The 18964-nt window shown below is 45.4% G+C and overlaps 1 protein-coding gene across 2 annotated transcripts in view; it reads left to right on the plus strand.

The window, feature by feature from the left end:
• DENND6B (DENN domain containing 6B) overlaps positions 1–18964 on the plus strand; it is a 756791-nt gene that overhangs the window by 619279 nt on the left and 118548 nt on the right. For both annotated transcript variants that reach the window (XM_069629519.1, XM_069629520.1), the window contains exon 14: positions 16131–16195. In XM_069629519.1, coding sequence (XP_069485620.1) covers positions 16131–16195 — 65 coding nt within the window. The remainder of the gene's footprint in view (positions 1–16130; positions 16196–18964) is intronic.

Below are 18964 nucleotides of genomic sequence, written 5' to 3' on the forward strand. Positions count from 1 at the left end.
ACCTTTATATCTAGAGTCACGAACAAATATCCTGATTTCCTAGCAATGCTTTGCAAAATTAATAGGGTGTGCATGGTATCCCTGAGGCATGTTGGGATCTTTGGTTACCTCTGTGTCTATGACATTGTTGATGTACTTGGAGATCACTTCTGTCACCCATCAAATGCCGCGGAGTATAGGTCTGCACTATGGGATAAGCGTGAATTCCTTGTGCACTTTAGGAAAGAAGTAGATAGTTGGCATTTGTAGGTGGTCAGTTCTTAGGAATTTGTTTTCGTCGTCTGTCTAAAGGCCTCATTTGTGCCTTTTGTTGATTAGATCATTGGCCTGTGCTACAATAGTGGTGGTTGGGTTGGAAGCCAGTGTTTCATAGAAACCCAGTGTTTCCAAATGGGTCATTGCCATTTTGATGTAGTCTATCCTGTGTAGAATGACCATGTTGCCGCCTTTGTCTGGTTCCTTGATGATGCTGCGAAGGTTCTTCTTAAGTTCTTCCTTGTTGAGATTGTTCTGGCTTCTGTTCCTGGTTTTACTTGTGGAGTCCTCTAGTTTGTGCAGGTCCTGTGTGACCGCTTTATGGAAACTGTCAATAGAGTTATCACCCTGTAGGTTTGGTGTGAACTTGGATTTTCTTTTAAGTTCAGGGATGTTCATGCTCTGTTCTTCAATGTCCAGGTCCTGCAAGATATCTTGTTTTGAGCATACAGGGTTATCGTCTCTGTTTTCCAGGTTTACGAGGAGGTGCGTGTGTTCCAGGTTTTATAAGCTGACATCACTGATAGGTGGTTTGTTGGTCCACGGTATGTTTTTGGCAAAGAATATTTTAAGTTTCAATTTTCTAGTATATTTATAGAGGTCAGTGTGTGCTTCTGTTAGGTTTGCTGAGCTAGTGGGTGCAAAAGACAAACCTTTGTTAAGCATTGTTTCCTCGAAGGTGGAGAGTTTATATTTAGATAGGTTTAATATTAGGCTTAGCGGTGTAGATCCTTCTGTTGCAACTGGGATCGTGATCATGTGAGTCTTAGTGCTCCATCGGCTTCTGAGTTTATGCTTCCTGCACCCTCCTCTCATGCCTTGGGTTGTCCTCTGTGCGTTGATGTATCTTCCACTAGAGGGTCTTGGAAGCGTAATTGTTTGGTATTTTGATTGCGATTTACATTCCGTTATCTTTTAATCTGGTTTAAAAAAAGTTGGTCCAGTCGTTTTGCTTGTATTGGGTGCTGGTGCCAATTCTGGTGTTGGTCTGCCTACTGTAGGATTCACTGTCAACGTCTGAGCTTGCTGATGAGCTGTTTGGTGTGCTTTCCCTTGACACGCTTTTGCAATGGTCATCGAATTTGGGATGGAACGTGAATACTCTGTCAACCCTGGGGATTGTCCTGGATTTTCTTAGTTTAACATCATTCTGGTGTTTTCTTAGGATTTCGTACATGGTTTTGTAGTTTTTGTCTTTAGTACTGGCTGGGACATTGAGTGTTTCCATCTCCTGTTTGAAGGTATCTGTAGAAATTGTGATTCTCTTATGTTCACAGTCTGCGTGTGCAATCAGGAGTTCTAGCATAACTTTGGAGCCTGTGGCTAGGTTGTCTTCCCTTTTCCCTGCAAGTTCTGCATCCTCAGGGTTGTTAAAGTTTAGGAAGATGATGATCCCGAGTCCTCTCAGTATTTTGTCTTGCTTGAGATACGTTTGGAGGGTAAATCTCTCCCAAAATATATTGATTTCCTTGGTGCAAAGTCTCTCCAATTTGACACATTTTTGACAGAGGTTATCCAGTGCATTAGGTCTTGGTGGAAATGCATCGGCAGTGGATCCTCTTGGTGTGAAGAGAGTTTTTATGTCATCATTCCTAGATAGAAGATATTCCGGCATGTTTGCTGGTGGGGTTGTATAGAGAGGTGTGTAGTCAAAGTTCAACCTATAGGGCGAATCCTTTTCTGTCATAAATCTCCCCCCGTCTCACCTGTGATCGGGATCTCCCTTGTTCGGCCGCAGGACTCTTCCTGTGGGTGGTTCGGGTCTTGAATAGGCTCGCCCGAGCCTCGTCAGGTTGCAGAGCGCGTTCAGAGTTCCGGGAAGTTTGTGGTTCCAGGGTGTCCAGGATTAGCGATAAACAAGCAATGTAGGGGGGAAGTCCAGGAACAGGAAAAAAGGCAAGGAAGGAAGAATGAGGATCAAGGAAGCAAATGTAGAGAGCAAACACACGTCGGGTCACTATCAAAGATAGCGTTGAGACGCGCGGACCCTCAGGGGCTTGTGTCATGATGCCTACCTCCAAGGAGCCAGGTCCGACCTAGCAACCCCAGAGGCAGGCATCATTTCCCCAGGGGAGTGCCAGCGGGCCCAAGCTGGGGCCCTTTGGACGCAGTCCTGGCGCCTTAGGCGCCAGGCTCATGTTGGACCTCTGTCCTGGCGCCTTAGGCGCCATACTCATAAAGCTAGACATGTGTTCAAGTGTTTTAATGTGCACTTACCTGATGCAGACCATGCTGCCACATACAGGCCCTCTTGAGGCCTGAATAGGAACTACTTTACCTGTGGGACTACTTTCCACCCGGGTGTGGTCGGGGAAGGATACATACCTGATCGGAGGAAGGATACACACTTGGAACTTCTTCCAAAGCTATTTAAACCACACCCGATCAGCAACTCACGCTTCGCGTTGTTCTGCTCCTCGCAGCTGGACGCTCACCATGTCAGCTCCTGCATCTGGACTTCAGCCACGCCTGTCAGCATCCTGGATCACCTGCAAAGGGAGACAAGAGACCTACCAGCTAATCTGCACCACGGAGACATCACCGACGATCCTGAAAGGGAAGACATCATTTTTAAAAGCATTTCGTTACGATCGCTGCAGCGCTGCATTTCACTCACCTTTCCTGGGTTCCTCCATCTTCAGCAGCGATCATCCGGATACACAGCCACTTCCCAGAGCCTAGAGAGAAAGACAAGAATAAGAGGTGAGAGAAGGAAGGGAATAGGAAAAGCCCAGTTTCCTTCTAAGACTTACCTGTTGGGTCATTCCCATTTCATTTCGGGTCTTGCTGCTTCCAAGCAGGACCCCGGCCCCTATGGGGAAAAGACATCAACATCAGCGCTTTGTTGCAAGAAGTCTCCAAAGGAATCTTCATTCATCACCTGAAAAAAAGACAATGAACATTATTATTTAAAGCTTGAACTTTTGAACTTGCAACAGAACTTTTACAGCGCCTCACCAGTATAATCAAGCTTACCTGAACTCCCATCCAACCTCAATCCAGTGAAGTAACTGGGTTCAACGCGCCCCTGCGTCAGAAGCAGGATGGAGAGCTCGTCCTTTCAGACCCTAAGGTGAGACTTCACGGGGAATCGTGGAAGGGTATCGTGGAGGGTTGGAAGAAAGTGGGAGGCTTGAGCATAACTCAGTCAGTAGGTAATACTCCCTTTTCACGCACAGGGGAATATTCCTGCGAGCCGGAGAAGCCAGAGTAGAGGGCCCTTCCTGTCCATCTTCAGAGTCCTGCGCTTCACCATTGAAGAAGCATCAGCACTCGAAGCCAGACCTGCGCCTCCGTGGGAATCAGGTGAGCGTTACAGCGTGACCAATTTATAGTACGTGCTACGACGTGAAAGCTAGTGCGTAGCACAGAGCTTGGTACGGCCATGTTGGGAGGAACAAGGAGTACAAGCTCTTCGTGACAATGACCATGAGGTCCAGAAGGGGCAATTTCGCCAGGTCATGACAGCATGCCCCCTCCGAAGACTGGTTCCTCCAGGCTTGCTTGGGTGAATAAGATGGACTCTTCTGAGCAAACAAGGGGTCTTTAAATTAGAAACTGGTTCCCATGTTCTCTCGCTAGGGGGGTAGCCTTTCCACTCGACCAGATATTGTAAACGACCCCTTCTATACCTGGAATCACATATCCTAGACACCTCATATTCCAACTGGTCGTCCACAACAACAGGTGTGGGTTTGAAGGGTTTTCGAGTAGAACTAACGTAGGGTTTCAACAGGGAAGTATGGAAGACTGGATGTATCTTCTTCCAGGAATCCGGGAGCTTAAGTCGGAAGGAGACAGGATTGATGATCTCCTTTATAGAAAATGGACCATAATAGCGAGGAGCCAATTTGTTTGGTCGTAGATGTCGAGGTAACAGTTTCGAGGCTAGCCAGACTTGATCGCCAACTGAATAGGAAGGTGATGTCTTCTCTTAGAGTCCGCATATCTTTTGGTTCGAGTCTGGGCCTGTTCTAACTGATCCTTGGCCTCTCTTTGTAAGTCGATCAGCGTCTGAATCCAAGAGTCAAGGGTAGGTACCGGAGTAGATTCTGGAAGAACTGATGGTAAAACAGACGGATGATAACCTTGACTGCAATAGAAAGGGCTGATCTTGAGAGCTGAATGATCTGAGTTATTGTAGGAGAATTCGGCTTAAGGTATAAGGAGAGACCAATCGTCTTGAACCTTGGTGGCAAAACAACGAAGATATTGTTCCAGGGTTTGATTTACTCGTTCCGTTGCCCCATTGGTTTGTGGATGATAGCCTGAAGAAAGGGCACGTTGGATTCCAGAACACGACCGAGATGTTTCCAGAATTGTGAAATATATTGAGGTCCCCGATCCGAAATAATCTTGGAAGGGAGGCCATGAAGACGAAAAATATGTTCCAGGAAAATTCCAGCAAGTTCTGAGGAAGATGGTAATTTATACAATGGTGTAAAATGAGCTAGATGAGTGAACAAGTCAATGGTTACCATGATCGTTGTATATCCTCGGGAAGGTGGTAATTCAACAATGAAGTCAGTGGCAATAACTTCCCAGGGTCTGGTTGGCAACGTAGGTTGTAGAAGCAGACCCGCCGGCCTCTGATTATCGTATTTGTTCTGACTACAAATTGCACAGGTCTTGATGTATTGAACTACACTGGACTTCATCCCTGGCCACCAGAACTATCTTTGTATAAGACGGAAGGTGTTGGTTACCCCTCGATGGCCGGAGTGAAGAGTATCATGGCATAGATTCATTACCTTCTGTTGAAGTTCTTTTGTCGGAATGACCACTGAATTGTTCTTGAAAAAATATCCTTCCTTCATTGTCAAACGCCAGGGATTTTTCTCGGATATGTCCTTCCAGTGTTCTGATGATTGAGTCTGTACTCTGATTTCTTCCAGGAGATTGATCGCTTGAGCTACAAAGATTGTAGGTGGAAACATTTTAGGATAGATCTTATCCTCCAAGGGAACGTAGTCGGGACGCCGAGAAAGGGCATCGGCAATCATGTTTTGCGGTCCAGGAACATATGAGATTTGAAATTGATATTGAGCAAAGAAGTAGGCCCATCGAGCTTGTCTACTGTTCCTGCACTCCATGGATTGTAGAACCTGAAGATTTCGATGATCAGTACGGACCGGAACTGGATATTTAGCACCCAGGAGTAGATGTCTCCATTCAGTGAAGGCATGACGAATGGCCAATAACTCCTTCTCCAGAACTGAGTAGTGAGTCTCACTGGTAGTCAGGGTCCGTGAAAGGTAAGCAATGGGATGTTCCAATTTAGCATCGGATTCTTGTTTTAAAACTGCTCCTATGGCGTAATTGGAAGCATCTGTTTCCACTAGAAAAGGACAATTTTGGTCAGGTTGGGCCAGGATGGGGGCCTGAGTGAATTCTTTTTTCAAGCGTTGGAATGCGTTGTCTTGTGGTATAGACCAGTTCAATGGAACGTCTTTCTTCAGGAGATTAACAATGGGTTGAACAATCTCGGAAAAGGTGGGAATGAATTTCCGGTAGAAGTTGGCAAGCCCCAGGAAGGACTGTATTTGCTTTACAGATGTTGGGGCGGGCCAAGCCAGTATGGCCTTCACCTTTGAAGGATCTATGCTAATTCCTTCTGAACTAAGGACAAACCCCAGATAGTGAACTGATGTAGCATGAAACAAACATTTTTCTGGTTTGGCTAAGAGTTGATTTTCACTGAGACGTTGAAGTACTGCCTTTACATGTTCATGTTTCAAGGAATCCTTTGAGAAGATCAATATGTCATCCAGGTGGACGATAACATTGAGAAATAACATGTCAGAGAACACCCTAGCCATAAAACGCTGGAAGACTGCGGGAGCATTATTCAGGCATAGGGCATGACTAGGTATTCAAAGTGACCAAAGGGTGTTCTAAAGGCTGTTTTCCATTCGTCTCCTTCCCGGATACGGATCAAATGGTAAGCACCTCAGAGATCCAGTTTCGTGAATATCACTGCACTTCTCACAGCTTCAAGGATATCCGAGATCAGGGGTAGTGGGTATCTGTCTTTCAGGGTGTGTTGATTTAGGCCCCGATAGTCCAGGCAAGGTCTGAGCTCCTTGGTATCCTTTTTAGGAACGAAGAACAATGAAGCACCAGCTGGTGATTTTGAAGGTTTTATGGTGCCATCCTCAAGATTAGTGTCTAGGTATTCCAGGAGGGCTCTCTTGTCTGGTTCTGAAAGGATAAACATCCTGCCAAAGGGAATCACTGCTGAGGGTTCAGTATCTATGGCACAGTCTTCAGGTGTATGTGGAGGTAAGGCTTGAACGATGGCAGTAGAGAATACATCAGCATACCCTTGATAGATCTCTGGAACTTGTACAATATTGGAAACCATGAGTGGTGTCTCTGGACACCTTGGTGGACCTTTAGGGGCTGTGACTGAGGTATCCAGGTTTAAACAATGGTTCATACAGAACTCCGAGCCCAGGAATAAGGATCCGGCCGTCCAGTTGATATATGGATTGTGCCTTTGTAACCAGGGCATGCCCAAAACCAAGGGGTAATGGGCTGGTTTTATAATGTCAAACACAATTCTTTCTTGATGATGATTTATGGAAAGATGGATCTCCCTTGTTTGCAGACTTATGGGTCCTGAGGAAAGAGGTCTTCCGTCAATCGCTTCCACTGGCTGTGAAAAACGTCTTGCTTCATACGGAATGTTATGACTTCTGACCCAATCTTGATCAATGAAGACTCCCATTGCTCCGCAATCCACCAAGGCCAGTATGGGGTAGACCTTGTCCTTGGATGGCGATAAAAAGGCCTGTAATATCACCAATTTGTTTTGTCCAGGAGAGTTCAAGGATGGAATTGATGTGGAGCAAACATCGCTCTCCCGAAACCTTGCTCCATTTAGGATCGGGAGCTGGCGTTTCCCGGGCGTCGGGGAGGGGCCAGAGGACATTCTTTAACTAGATGTTTATCTGAGGCACAATACATGCATAAGCCTGTGTCTATTCTTCTTAACCTTTCCTGCGGGGAAATTGGTCCACGAAAGGCTCCAAGTTGCATGGGTTCAGAATCAGTGCTCGGACTCTTGGCAGATTCTGTCCTTGTAGTATTCTCTAGGGAGTATCTTTGAATTGATACTTTATTCTTTTTCTTTTCGGCCTTTCTTTCTTGGATTCTAAAGTCTATTTGCATAGACAAGTCCAGGAGGGCCTGGAATGAACTAGGACGTGCCACCCTGGCTAGCTCGTCCTTAATCTCTTCATTTAGACCTCTGCGAAACAAAGTAAAACTGGCTTCCAGGGGCCAGTCCGCCTCTTTGGCTAGCTGTTTGAATCTGGTAACATAGGTCAACATGTCTTGGGATCCTTGTTGGCAGTCAAGTAGCTTTTCTTGAGCACTGTGAACCAGCTCTGGTCGTTCGAACATGGTCTTGAGTTCCACAATGAACCCTTCATAATCATCCATGAGAGCATCCCCTGAATTGAGTAATGGAGTGGCCCATGTAAGGGCATAACCGGAAAGATGCGATATTATGAAGCCCACCTTAGCCCTAGGAGTTGTGAAATAGTAGGGCTTAAAGGTAAAATGTACCAAACAAGAATCCAGGAATCCACGTAAGGTCTTTGTTGAACCGTCGTATTTATCAACCACTCCTCCCAATAATACGCTGTCCTTGTTCACTGAGTCGCGTGACAAGACGAGCTGTTTTAGCGCCGACTTCTCGGCTTTTATATTCTGCATCTCTGTGGAAAGTTCTTGCATTCCGCGCATCAGATCCTGAATAGCATTCTCCATGGTAGAATCCGTATTGATCGTTCGGCGTCTCAAACTGTCATAAATCTCCCCCGTCTCACCTGTGATCGGGATCTCACTTGTTCGGCCGCAGGACTCTTCCTGTGGGTGGTTCGGGTCTTGAATAGGCTTGCCGAGCCTCGTCAGGTTGAAGAGCGCGTTCAGAGTTCCAGGAAGTTCGTGGTTCCAGGGTGTCCAGGATTAGCGATAAACAAGCAATGTAGGGGGGGGAAGTCCAGGAACAGGAAAAAAGGCAAGGAAGGAAGAATGAGGATCAAGGAAGCAAATGTAGAGAGCAAACACACGTCTGGTCACTATCGAAGATAGCGTTGAGACGTGCGGACCCGCAGGGGCGTGACCAATTTATAGTACGTGCTACGACATGAAAGCTAGTGCGTAGCACGGAGCTTGGTACGGCCATGTTGGGAGGAACAAGGAGTACAAGCCCTTCGTGACAATGACCATGAGGTCCAGAAGGGGCAATTTCGCCGGGTCATGACATTTTCTTGGTAAATGTGATGACTAGTTGGCTGTCGGCAATGAAAGTTCCAATATTGTGACTACCCAATATAATGTAAAGTAATTGGTTGGATGGGTTATTCAATACGTGCCAGCAATCATGAATCTGAAAAAGCAGTCAATCTTAAGGGTGAATAGGAATATTTTAATTGAGAGATTTGTTTCCTTATACTTGTTCCAATTAGTAATGAAACATTCCAAAACAAAAGAAATAGGTCCCATAGATAGACATAGGTAACCTAAATTTAGAGATTGGTTTCCATTATTTCACCCCAATTTGTTTTTCAATCATTCCAAAAAGTGATATGTCTCATCGATATATAAACATTAGTGACCTCTTTGTTGTTCAATCATTCCAAAAAGGGATGTGTCTCATAGATCTATAAACATTAGTGACCTGTAAGAAAGGCATGGTATCAACAGTAAGATGGACACAAGTGACCACAGTTCAAGGTTGTTTATTGAACTTCAACAAGGGTATGATAAATGCCTACTATCTAATCCTAAATCTACAGACGGGAGCAAGCTACGACCATCAAATAATAATAATGCAGTCCTAGGGGTGTCTTGTCAAAATAAAAGGGCATATACTAAAAAGCCTATAGCCAATCCATACCTCTAAATAGAAATGATGTGGAGGTAGTGTTTATGAAAAAGAAAGAAGTGTTCACAAAAATATGTCGGGATGTTCAGGCAGTTGGCCTAACTTCCCCACGTTTTCAGCACAGGACAAGGCGGTTCACTCGAGCGTAGCATAATCTCTGGCTTCTTTGGCACAAGGATACAGTTCTAGCACCAGCATCAAGGCCTTCTGTGCCCAAGTCTCTTTGCCTATCAAAGTCTCTTGTTTCAGAGGGCCTGATGCAACAAAAGCAAACAAAAAGTATTTTTCCTCTTACAAGTACTCAGTTCAGGTGATTCACTATTCACCCTGGATACCCCTCAGCCGGGCTCAGATCCCTTTAATACAACGATCGTCACTGTGGATCCACCTCTTCCGGGCTCGAATCTCCTTTCACAATGTTCATAGAATATTCTTTCTCGGGTGACTCGCGGTTCACCCTGGTTCCCCCTCAGCTGGACTCAGATCCTTCCTCTTACACAATTAGTCTCCCTCAGCCGGGTTCGGACCAATTTCATTTAGCATCAACTATCGAAGACATTCAAATGTGCACAGGGTTTGGCTTGACCCATTGCAGGACCACTTTGATTTCACAATTCCTTTTTACATTTGCCACCTTTCAGTTGGACACCTAAGAGACCTTCGAATTAGCACCCACGTGGCGCCGGACCACTCTGTTTACGGTGTCTGTCTTGGCTTCAAAAGTTCAGTCACTCATCTGCTGTTTAATTATATTCTCGTCGCTTGTCACATACGCTTCACACACTGTTCTCGTCAGTTTTCTCTATACAATGTTGCCGCTTGCAACCTTGGCTTTAACACAGACCGGTCTGGTATCAGTCTCCCCAACTCACCGGCTGTGCTGACTTTACTGGCGCTGCTTTGTTGTAGGAGCCAAGGACAGTACCACAGTGGCAAACGCTCCTCCCTGCCTTGGCTATTGAAGGCGAGCGTCCCCCAGCCAGCACGATCCTCCCCGCAATGAGAGACAATGACTGACTCTCCTAGGTTGGGAATAAAGCCAAGACAGAGTGCGGGTGAGCTTAAATGGGAGTTTATCAATCAGAATAGGGCATGCAAAGAACTCTGCAAACTCCGAGAGCGCTCTGTCTGACAATAGCATAGACAGGCGTATATATTTACAAAAAACGTCACAAGAACCTACACACTATAGGGGGCACAAGTTCAATGGGATTGGGTGGCGACGACTAACTATAGGTGCTGCTGCGATGTGGTTGGCTGGAGAACGTCACTGGTCAGCCTCGTGGGTTGGGCTGGGCCTGGCAGGTTGGCAGAGTTCATCCGGGCGGTGTTGTTGTGCCATCGCGGCCAGTGTCAGAGATGAATGTCTTTTCCTGACTTATTTGCCCTAGGCCATGCACACCGCAGTCATTCAGTCATTGCAATATTATCTTCTTTAGTAAATCTTCCAATAGGTTATTCTACAGGTTAATGCAACACAGGAGGAATGCACCTTGTGAGGGGTCTGATGGTCATTCGTCAGGGCAAGGTTACCAGTGTCCTGTTGACCGGGGCCATAGGTTGTGGGGCTAAGCTTCAGGGCATGGGACGGACGGTACATGCCTCCCTGTCTTGTTAGATGTGGTTATAAATGTGCCGCTGTGTGTTGCCACAGTGTTGGGTGTCCTGATTGCACAGGGCCATAAGTCTAAGATGATTTGGTGGGTTGTGGGATTTACGAGGGGGCGCCTTTGGAAGCGTGGGTTCAGGCAGGGGTTTACTGCTGTGCTGTAAATAATGCAGGTGGCGGCCCGTGGCCTCGGGTGCTGCAGAGGGGGCTACACATCTTTGAAGCGGCTCCAGTCTAGTTGGGGGAGGTGGAGCAGCGCGGCGCGGGCCTCTGCTCTCATGTTTGGCAGTCTTTGCAGGGTGGGAGGGGGAATGACCTTGCACATATTCACAAAGGTATCTCCCTCGTGTGTTGCCGACTTTAGGTAAAAACATCACAAACATTTGAACGCTCTATAATACTTATTCAAATCACTTTAAAACATGTATTTCAACTTTGCTGAATGTGTCTCGATTATATACAGTCTGGGTACCTTATTTGTACACTGTTTTAACAACTACAGTATTTAGTTATATGCACATATATTTGCAGTAAGTGAGGTAGTAGCAGGGTTGGTGGAGTACATAGAAAGTAACCCGCCACTGTACGTGACGGTGGTGGTACATAAGGGGCCTAGACATACACGCGTGATGAGTGCATTCTCGCACACTCTTCACATGTGCCCTCTGTAGGGTTACATTCGTTTTCTTGTGTACTCTAGCAGCATTAGTTCAGTTATGGCGCAGGACCGCGGGGTGTACGGCTTTCAATGATACATATAAAGAATAATCCCCCGGAATGCTTTTATCACTTGCACACCCCTGCAGGGATGTGGGTCCTTCACGGCTGGTATCATGTACGATAATTACACAATTTTGCAGGTTTCTTTAGTAAAAGTGGTTGTATGGAAAGGACAAAGTGGTTTTTGACATTCATTTTTGGGTACCTTTCTGCTTTCATCAGAAGACCATTCTACAGATCTTCCCATCGCCCAGGCCTTGCTGACCGGGTCATTCTGGGAGCAGTGATACACTGCGGAAGGTGAACTGTTACAATGTTAGTGTATTACACTAGATCATGTCCGTCTTGTTCGTGGGAACGGGCTCGCAGCGGATCTGCCATGGTGCTGCGGCGACAGGGGGAACTGAAACTTTCCGAAGGTGGGGGCCGCGCTACAGTGCGCTGAGCTCACACCATCTTTAGTAGACGAAATGGTTTCTGAGGCCTAGCTAAATTCAATACGTGCGGGCAATGTCCACAGCAGGTGAGCCATCCACCACCTGGGCCCTGGTGGTAAGGAGGGGACGCCCGCTGAGCGATGGCCCTCACCTGGGGTGGAGGTGTAGGCAAGGGGGGGTCTTTTGGACCATTCCTCCCCTACACTATCGATGCAGAAGAGCCCCGGGTACCTCTGACACACAATGCAGGTTTCTTCAGCTTTGATTCTGGGCTTGTGAAAGAAACGGTCTTTCTCTGAAAAGGTCAAGGGCACTTCCCTCAGTGCAACCCTCTCCAAGTTTGCCGTCTTTCTCCTTGTATTAAACTGCCATCTTAGAACTGCTGCTTCCTGGTGTGCTTTGCCTTGCTTAGAGTGAGCATTTGTGCTCTACTTTTATCCGTGTGGGGAAGTGTGATGGAAATCAAATGTGTGTAATGATCAGTAATTGCTTGACCCTGCCTGACCATTGTATTGGGACATGTTAGGTATATGGCTCGGGTGTTAGTCTGTTTTCTCTCACAGTGAGCTGTCCGTGAGAAAGTGTTTGTGTCGGAAAAGTGGGTTGGGGGTGGAGTTCCTACGTATCGTACCTGGTAGGATGGGGAAAAGGTGTTACAGGGAAAGGGATAATGCATCTTGCTGTCCGGTGTCTCTCTTCCACTCTCCGAAGACCCCTCATCCAGGTGATCCTCCCGCACCGGTCCACCTCCAGGAACTGGATCCAAAATCGATGGCCGTGTCCTGGCCACCTAGATGACAGATCCCAAGGACTAGCGGGTGCGGCACCTTCAGGTTTCTGACAGACCTCTACTCATGTTTCTCCACTGTGGTTCCAGTGGGTCATCAGGAGGTTTTTAATTGCTCACAATTCTACTATGCCTAGAAATTAAACAAACGTGGGTAAATGGAGATTGTGTCGGAATATCACTGGGTAAACATTAATTAAATCAAAGAGAAACTCACCCTTTAAGGATATTTTGCATGATTATACTTTCTAGTATGAAGTCATTGTCAAGATGTCCTTTTTTAATAGCTTTCTCAATTAGCTCGCTATCCTATTTCTTGGAGTTCTTCACATTAATCTGTAAGTGTTACAAATATATTAATTTACCAAATGCTCTTGGTTGTATTTCAAAGGATAAAGGTAGAAAAGCATGAATTGGCGTTTTTCACATTAATCTGTAAGTGTTACAAGTATATTGTTTTTCCAAATAACTCTTGGTGGTATTTCGAAGATTAAAGGTAGGGATGCAGTGCTGATAGTGAAGCATTTCGAATTGTAAAGGCAGTCTTCTGTTCTTACCTTTTGTAGATTCGCTCCGGATACAATTGTCCTTGTGTTTTCTGAAACGCTGATCTGCGCTTGGGATCGGCATTTCAAAATGGCCGCCTATTTGTTGATTAAACTGACTGCGTCATCGCGCTGGTATGCGTGATGATGTCATCACATTGGAAAAAAGCGTGATGTATGCTCTTCGGTCTAAAAGATGATTTTAAACACCATGTTGGAATATGGTGCTATGAAAGGCATAATAATATTGAGGTAGATTGTGAGCTGTGGTGATCTTATTCTAAGTGAACATACGAGTTGGGTAGAGCACTAGAATTGCAGATAACTCAGCTGATTATTGTAATAAGTTAGATCCTGCTGCCAGTGAGGGGTTCTTAAGATGGTGCTCTTGCATCTTGGCGAGGTTTAGAGTGCACAGAGTTAATTCTCCCCTACCACTTCACTAATTGGCCTCCACCACCCTGTCTTCCAAGCAGGAATGCTCTGGACCGGCCACCTAATTGGGTCGTGTCACAAATACAACTCCCTCTACAGGTACTAACTCCGGGCCGGCTACTCCCGGGATGCTTGCTGCACCATCCCAACCCTGCGCCCTTGCGTCACATCCCGAAGCCCCACCAATGTTCCTCCCATAGTCTACTCCTGGCAAAATCGTGCCGCTCCACCCCTACCCCACACTAGTGCTCTTGTAAACTTTAGATTGGCACTTGCGCTCTCCCGCACTCCACATGGAGTTCCAACATAAATACTCCGCCCCCGCATCCCCTTCTTAGATTCCCATTACTGACAGATATGGGCTGCATACAGCCAACCCACAATTTGGTCCACTGACCTACCATGACCCCATTGCATCAAGAATCTTTTCCATTACACAGCACTACGCTGTCATCAAGGGGCTCATTCCAATAGGCTAGACCCTGAACCAATCAGAAATGAGCATGCATCTGACCACTCACGAAAACCCTCTCTATTTATACTGCATTCAAAGAGGCCGGCCAGCATCGAAAGATCGCAGTGACTGCCCATCTTAATGCTGAGGCCCTATTGGCCTTTCAGGTAAGTATCACCTGCTCAGCTGCCCTCCTGGACCATCTATATCCCGCAATTCCCTCATACTGCTTGAATTGTGCCAACAGGCCTTTTTATTTCATTTTTCTGCCCAGACTATTGACTACAGTGTTAACACAGGCATCAGCCTACCTCTATCATGCCCACGCAGCCTGCCCAACACTCAGGCCTGTCGCTGCCTCGTACTTAGCACACCAACTCTTCTCAAGGTACTCACCCGCTATGCATGACACTTGTTATGTATGGAGAAATAAGCGTGCAGTTTATTTATTTTTACCGATGCATGCTCACCATTACCGCCCACCAATCATGGCCTGTGCAACCCCCACCGCCTCTCTCCCATGTGGTGGCCCCACTCGTTGCCCTACCAGCCCTCACCTTCGCCTGGGCATGCACAGTATATTCACTGTATCCACGCAGACATTGCAGCAGCCGCTGCAACGCCACGCTACACCAACCCAGACAGCTCCCTGGAATCAACCCACGGCAACGCCTGACTTTTCTCTCTGAGCACCCTTGTTCTGACTCTGCACAGGCCCACCTGTTGCCCTCGTAGCACACGCTCATACAGAACTGCATCTTAACTCAATAGCTCCTTGTCGCACCGCCAATCGAATATTCCCCACGCAGAGGATAGAATCTGTTCTTGACAGCCCGGTACTTACTTGCCTAAGACCTACATAGGTTATCTGTACTTTTTCTCCCACAGGAAAACCAGCTCACCACCACCTTATATCTATGTGCACACCACACACGATAAGGGAACATACCCACACCACACACAACTCCATTGGCCCAACCAGGCCCGGGTCCTCATATCCCACTTTACTAACATGACCTCTTTTCTTCCTTTACTCCTTTTCCTTGGTACTACCCTTCATTTGACTTGTGCATTTGTGATCCCATTGCTATAGCTATGTATTCAATCATGCCAACATCTATTATACTGTAACATCTTGCAATTTCATGCATTGTCTCATCCATCTCACCTTATGTACATTTTGTTCACTTATTGTCACCACAATCACAACCACCAATGCAATTTGATCAACATTCCTAAACCTACCTCATGCATCAAAACGGTGTATCTATATTCAAATGTCACACTATCACCAAACCTCATACCCTGAACACTTTTCACCTCCATTCTTATCACATTGATTCTCCACACTCAAGTGTTTGCTTATTACAACAAATGAAAAAGACCCATTTTGTGTGTAACTAAATTACGCTAAACCTGAGGTGACGAGATTTCTCATTTATTCTTAAGAGTCCAATCTAAATTACACAGTCAACAATAAGATATCGCAGTCAGTGCCCAAGTGACTCAGTTCTTAACAAAACCCAATCTATCCAATTGTTTGGGCATTTGCTGAACATAAAGGTACGATTCGGTATGCAGTCTTTATAATTAAAATTATATGTCGACATACACATATATCAAAACTTTTATAACAAAAAAACATCGAAAATGTATGTGGGGTAAAGGGTTCAATCTAGTGGGGAAACGGTTGGCGTTGGATTTTAGGGGTAGGAAACGGGTTTTGGGGGGATTTTGGAGCCGAGAATCTGCATTTTGATTGTTCTCAAGCTTTTGCTTTGTCGACTTACTGGAATGGAGGATAGCCTTCAAATCCATTAGGGAATGTCATCTGTTACTCATGGGCCATCATTAGATTGCTAAGGTGGTTCGCAACCTGCAAAGATATTATTTTTCAGCTGCTACATTAGTGGAAATTGTCCCTGCAATCTTTCCCACTTCTCTAAGCTCCTCTACAGACACATGTAATGAGTGAAAACCTTCTTTACATAGGGATCTACACCTCCTACAAGACATTTTTGCACAAGGACAAGACGCTGGTCAAGAAATTGCTTAAGGTAAGTTTCTTTTTCTACATGTAAATTGGCAATATTTTTGGGATGTATTAATCTTTTTGTAGTCCCAACTATGTCTCTTTGTAACTGGTTTGGATGTCTTTGTAATACATGTGCATGTACCTGGGGTTAGTGAACCTATATAGGTCTAACAGACAATGTCCTTGGCAGACAAAATGCACAATGAGAAGCACAGCCCTAGTTTTTCTAGATGTTTTCTTGAGTGTCCACTGTTATAATGTTGTAGACGTGTGCAATCCCCAATTGACAAATTGAGAATGAGAACATTGGGGTAGGAGTGTAAAAGGGGGTAAATGTGAGGGTTGTTTAAGCGGAGAAACCCCCATTTATTTATTTTTAAACAAACCAATTTCGAAAAAAATAAATAAATGAAGGGCAGATATAGCTGGCTTTCCTCAAAATGCAATTGGAATTTGACCTGTAACCGTTGTGTATGGTCCACTTTCGGCTCCTTGGTGAGTGGGGCAGGGGGCATGGAGGGTGAGGGTGAATAGTTGGAGAGGTAGACTTATATGCCACAAGTCATCGGATGTTTGCTTGTCCAGTATATTAAATGGATCCTGTGTATGTTGTTCGTCCGTGACTGATCAATGGAGGGTGTCTCTTCTAACGACTTGAATGGTTTAGTTTTCAGACTGGTTTGGTTCCATTTTGATGTTTGAATAAAAAACATTCTGCAGCTGGTTGCAGTGTACATGTAATTTGTTTTGCCAAATGGACCACAAGTGGTGAATTGTACGCCTATTGGGGTCGTTTAGTGCTTACTGATTGGAGCATAGTAAGGCAAAACTCTGTTTGGTACAATAGTGAAATTAATGGGTAGGTGTCGATTCCCACTGCATGCCTCCATGGGAATGTACAGCATATGAGACCCACACATAAAAACTAGTAGAAAAAAAGTCTTGCCAACGGTTTATATGTGACAAAACATCAACACTTCTAAAACTCAGTCGGGGTAGATAACCCAAAGACCATACCGTATGAGAAATGTACACATTAAACATCTCCATGCATTGCCTAAAACACTTTAGTTCATAACAATGTTAGTGAAAGATTTGTCTAGAATGTATTGCTACTAATTTTGGATTTGCTCTTCGGACCAGGCCTTGTTGCAATTTGATTTGACCGTCGGCTTTTCAGACAAAAGCGAAAGCGGACACTGAGCATTAATATGTTAAGTTGATTTATATCGTACACCGCTTCCATTTTGTGCATGATCTCCAGGTGCTCACATGGCTCTGTAAGGAGGAGGGTGGGGTAGGTTATTGAGGGAAGAGAGATGGGATAGAGGTTGTGCTCTTTTGTTGATGCTTGCATAACCAGGAGGAACTGATGTCTGTGTGTGTCGGCTTTCTAAGTGTGCTTTGATTCTGTGCATTGGCTTGCTGTGTCCGGAGGGTTAAGGCCCAGTGTCTTGTTTGTTGTTTGCAGATGTGTGTTGTGTGATTTGTGTGTAGTGTGGCTGGCCCATTAGGGTGTGTGTGGCTATTTATTTATTTATTTATTTATTTATTGAGCATTTGTTAGACGCCTAAAAAATACAATGGTGTTTCTAGGTGCCACAAGGCAAAAGTGGGGCGGGAGCAAGGGGAGTAAATAGTGTCAAAATCATTAAACATACAATCATTGTCCTACTAGGCCTTTTGACATTCGGACGTGCCAGAACTACAGGAATGAAAGGGAGGGGGGCAAGGTACGGACACGTGCTGGCAGGAGCCCGGGAAGGAAGTGCCAAGGGGTGCCAGGGTGTAAGGAAGGCATGATATCACAAGTATGACACTGACACAAAAGATAAAATTTGTAAAACCTTTGTTGAAGTTTTCAATCGGGTTGGAGAAACTCCTATGTTGCCCTATAGCCAGGATGGGAGTAATATCGACCATCAAATAATAAAAAAACAGCCTTAGTTGAAAATCAAAATAGTCTATACTTACAAAACCTAATGCCTGCCCTATCTCTTGTACAAAAAGTGTGTAATGGAGAACATGTATGCAAAGGAAAGTCAGTGTTCAAATGCCAAGAATAAAGGTGGCTGAGTCAGCTCTCCTCCCCACGTTAGACAGCACGGAGTAAGGCGCTCCCCGTAGGCAGGATGACACACTCTGGCTCAGATTCTTAACACCAAGGTAGTTCAAAACGTGGATCGAGGCTTGCCTGGCCTTCCATGTTAAAGTCTCACTTTCCAGCTTCCAAAACATAGTTCAACCAAAGGTTCACGCAGGTCTCCCTCAGTCGGGCGCTGTTAGGCAGAATTGCAGGCAGTATCCTATGGGACCACTACACATAATTAGGACTACAGGTGTTAGCCAAACCAGCCTTTGGTATAAGTCTGTACCACACCGTTTCATGTAGCGAGCTTAGCAGCCAGGCTCATCTCAAGAGTGAATGTGAGCAGTACAAGTAGTTACAAAGAGGACTTTCAATCACAGTGGTTCAATTAGACACTTATACTCAAGGTTTCCTGGTAAAAACACTTAGTAATTTATTACACAATCATTTAGAAAACATTTCACTAGAAGTAGGTAACTTATTATATATCCATACACTTCAATACAAAACTGTAAGCTTTTGAGACAGTTTGAGCTCCCCTGAAATAGGAGCCAAATGGCAATTCGGTTACTTAGCAGTGAGCAAAAAGGACAAAAGTAGGTAGAATAGATCACACATATTTTCTAGACAGTGCAAATAGTTTGAGTTCACCAGAGGAGTTCAATTCAGTCAATAGGCCAGGCCAAAGTCAATGGGCTATTG

The sequence above is a fragment of the Ambystoma mexicanum genome, chromosome 12 (genome assembly GCF_040938575.1).
Source record: "Ambystoma mexicanum isolate Mex_15411 chromosome 12, UKY_AmexF1_1, whole genome shotgun sequence".
Lineage (NCBI taxonomy): Eukaryota > Metazoa > Chordata > Amphibia > Caudata > Ambystomatidae > Ambystoma > Ambystoma mexicanum.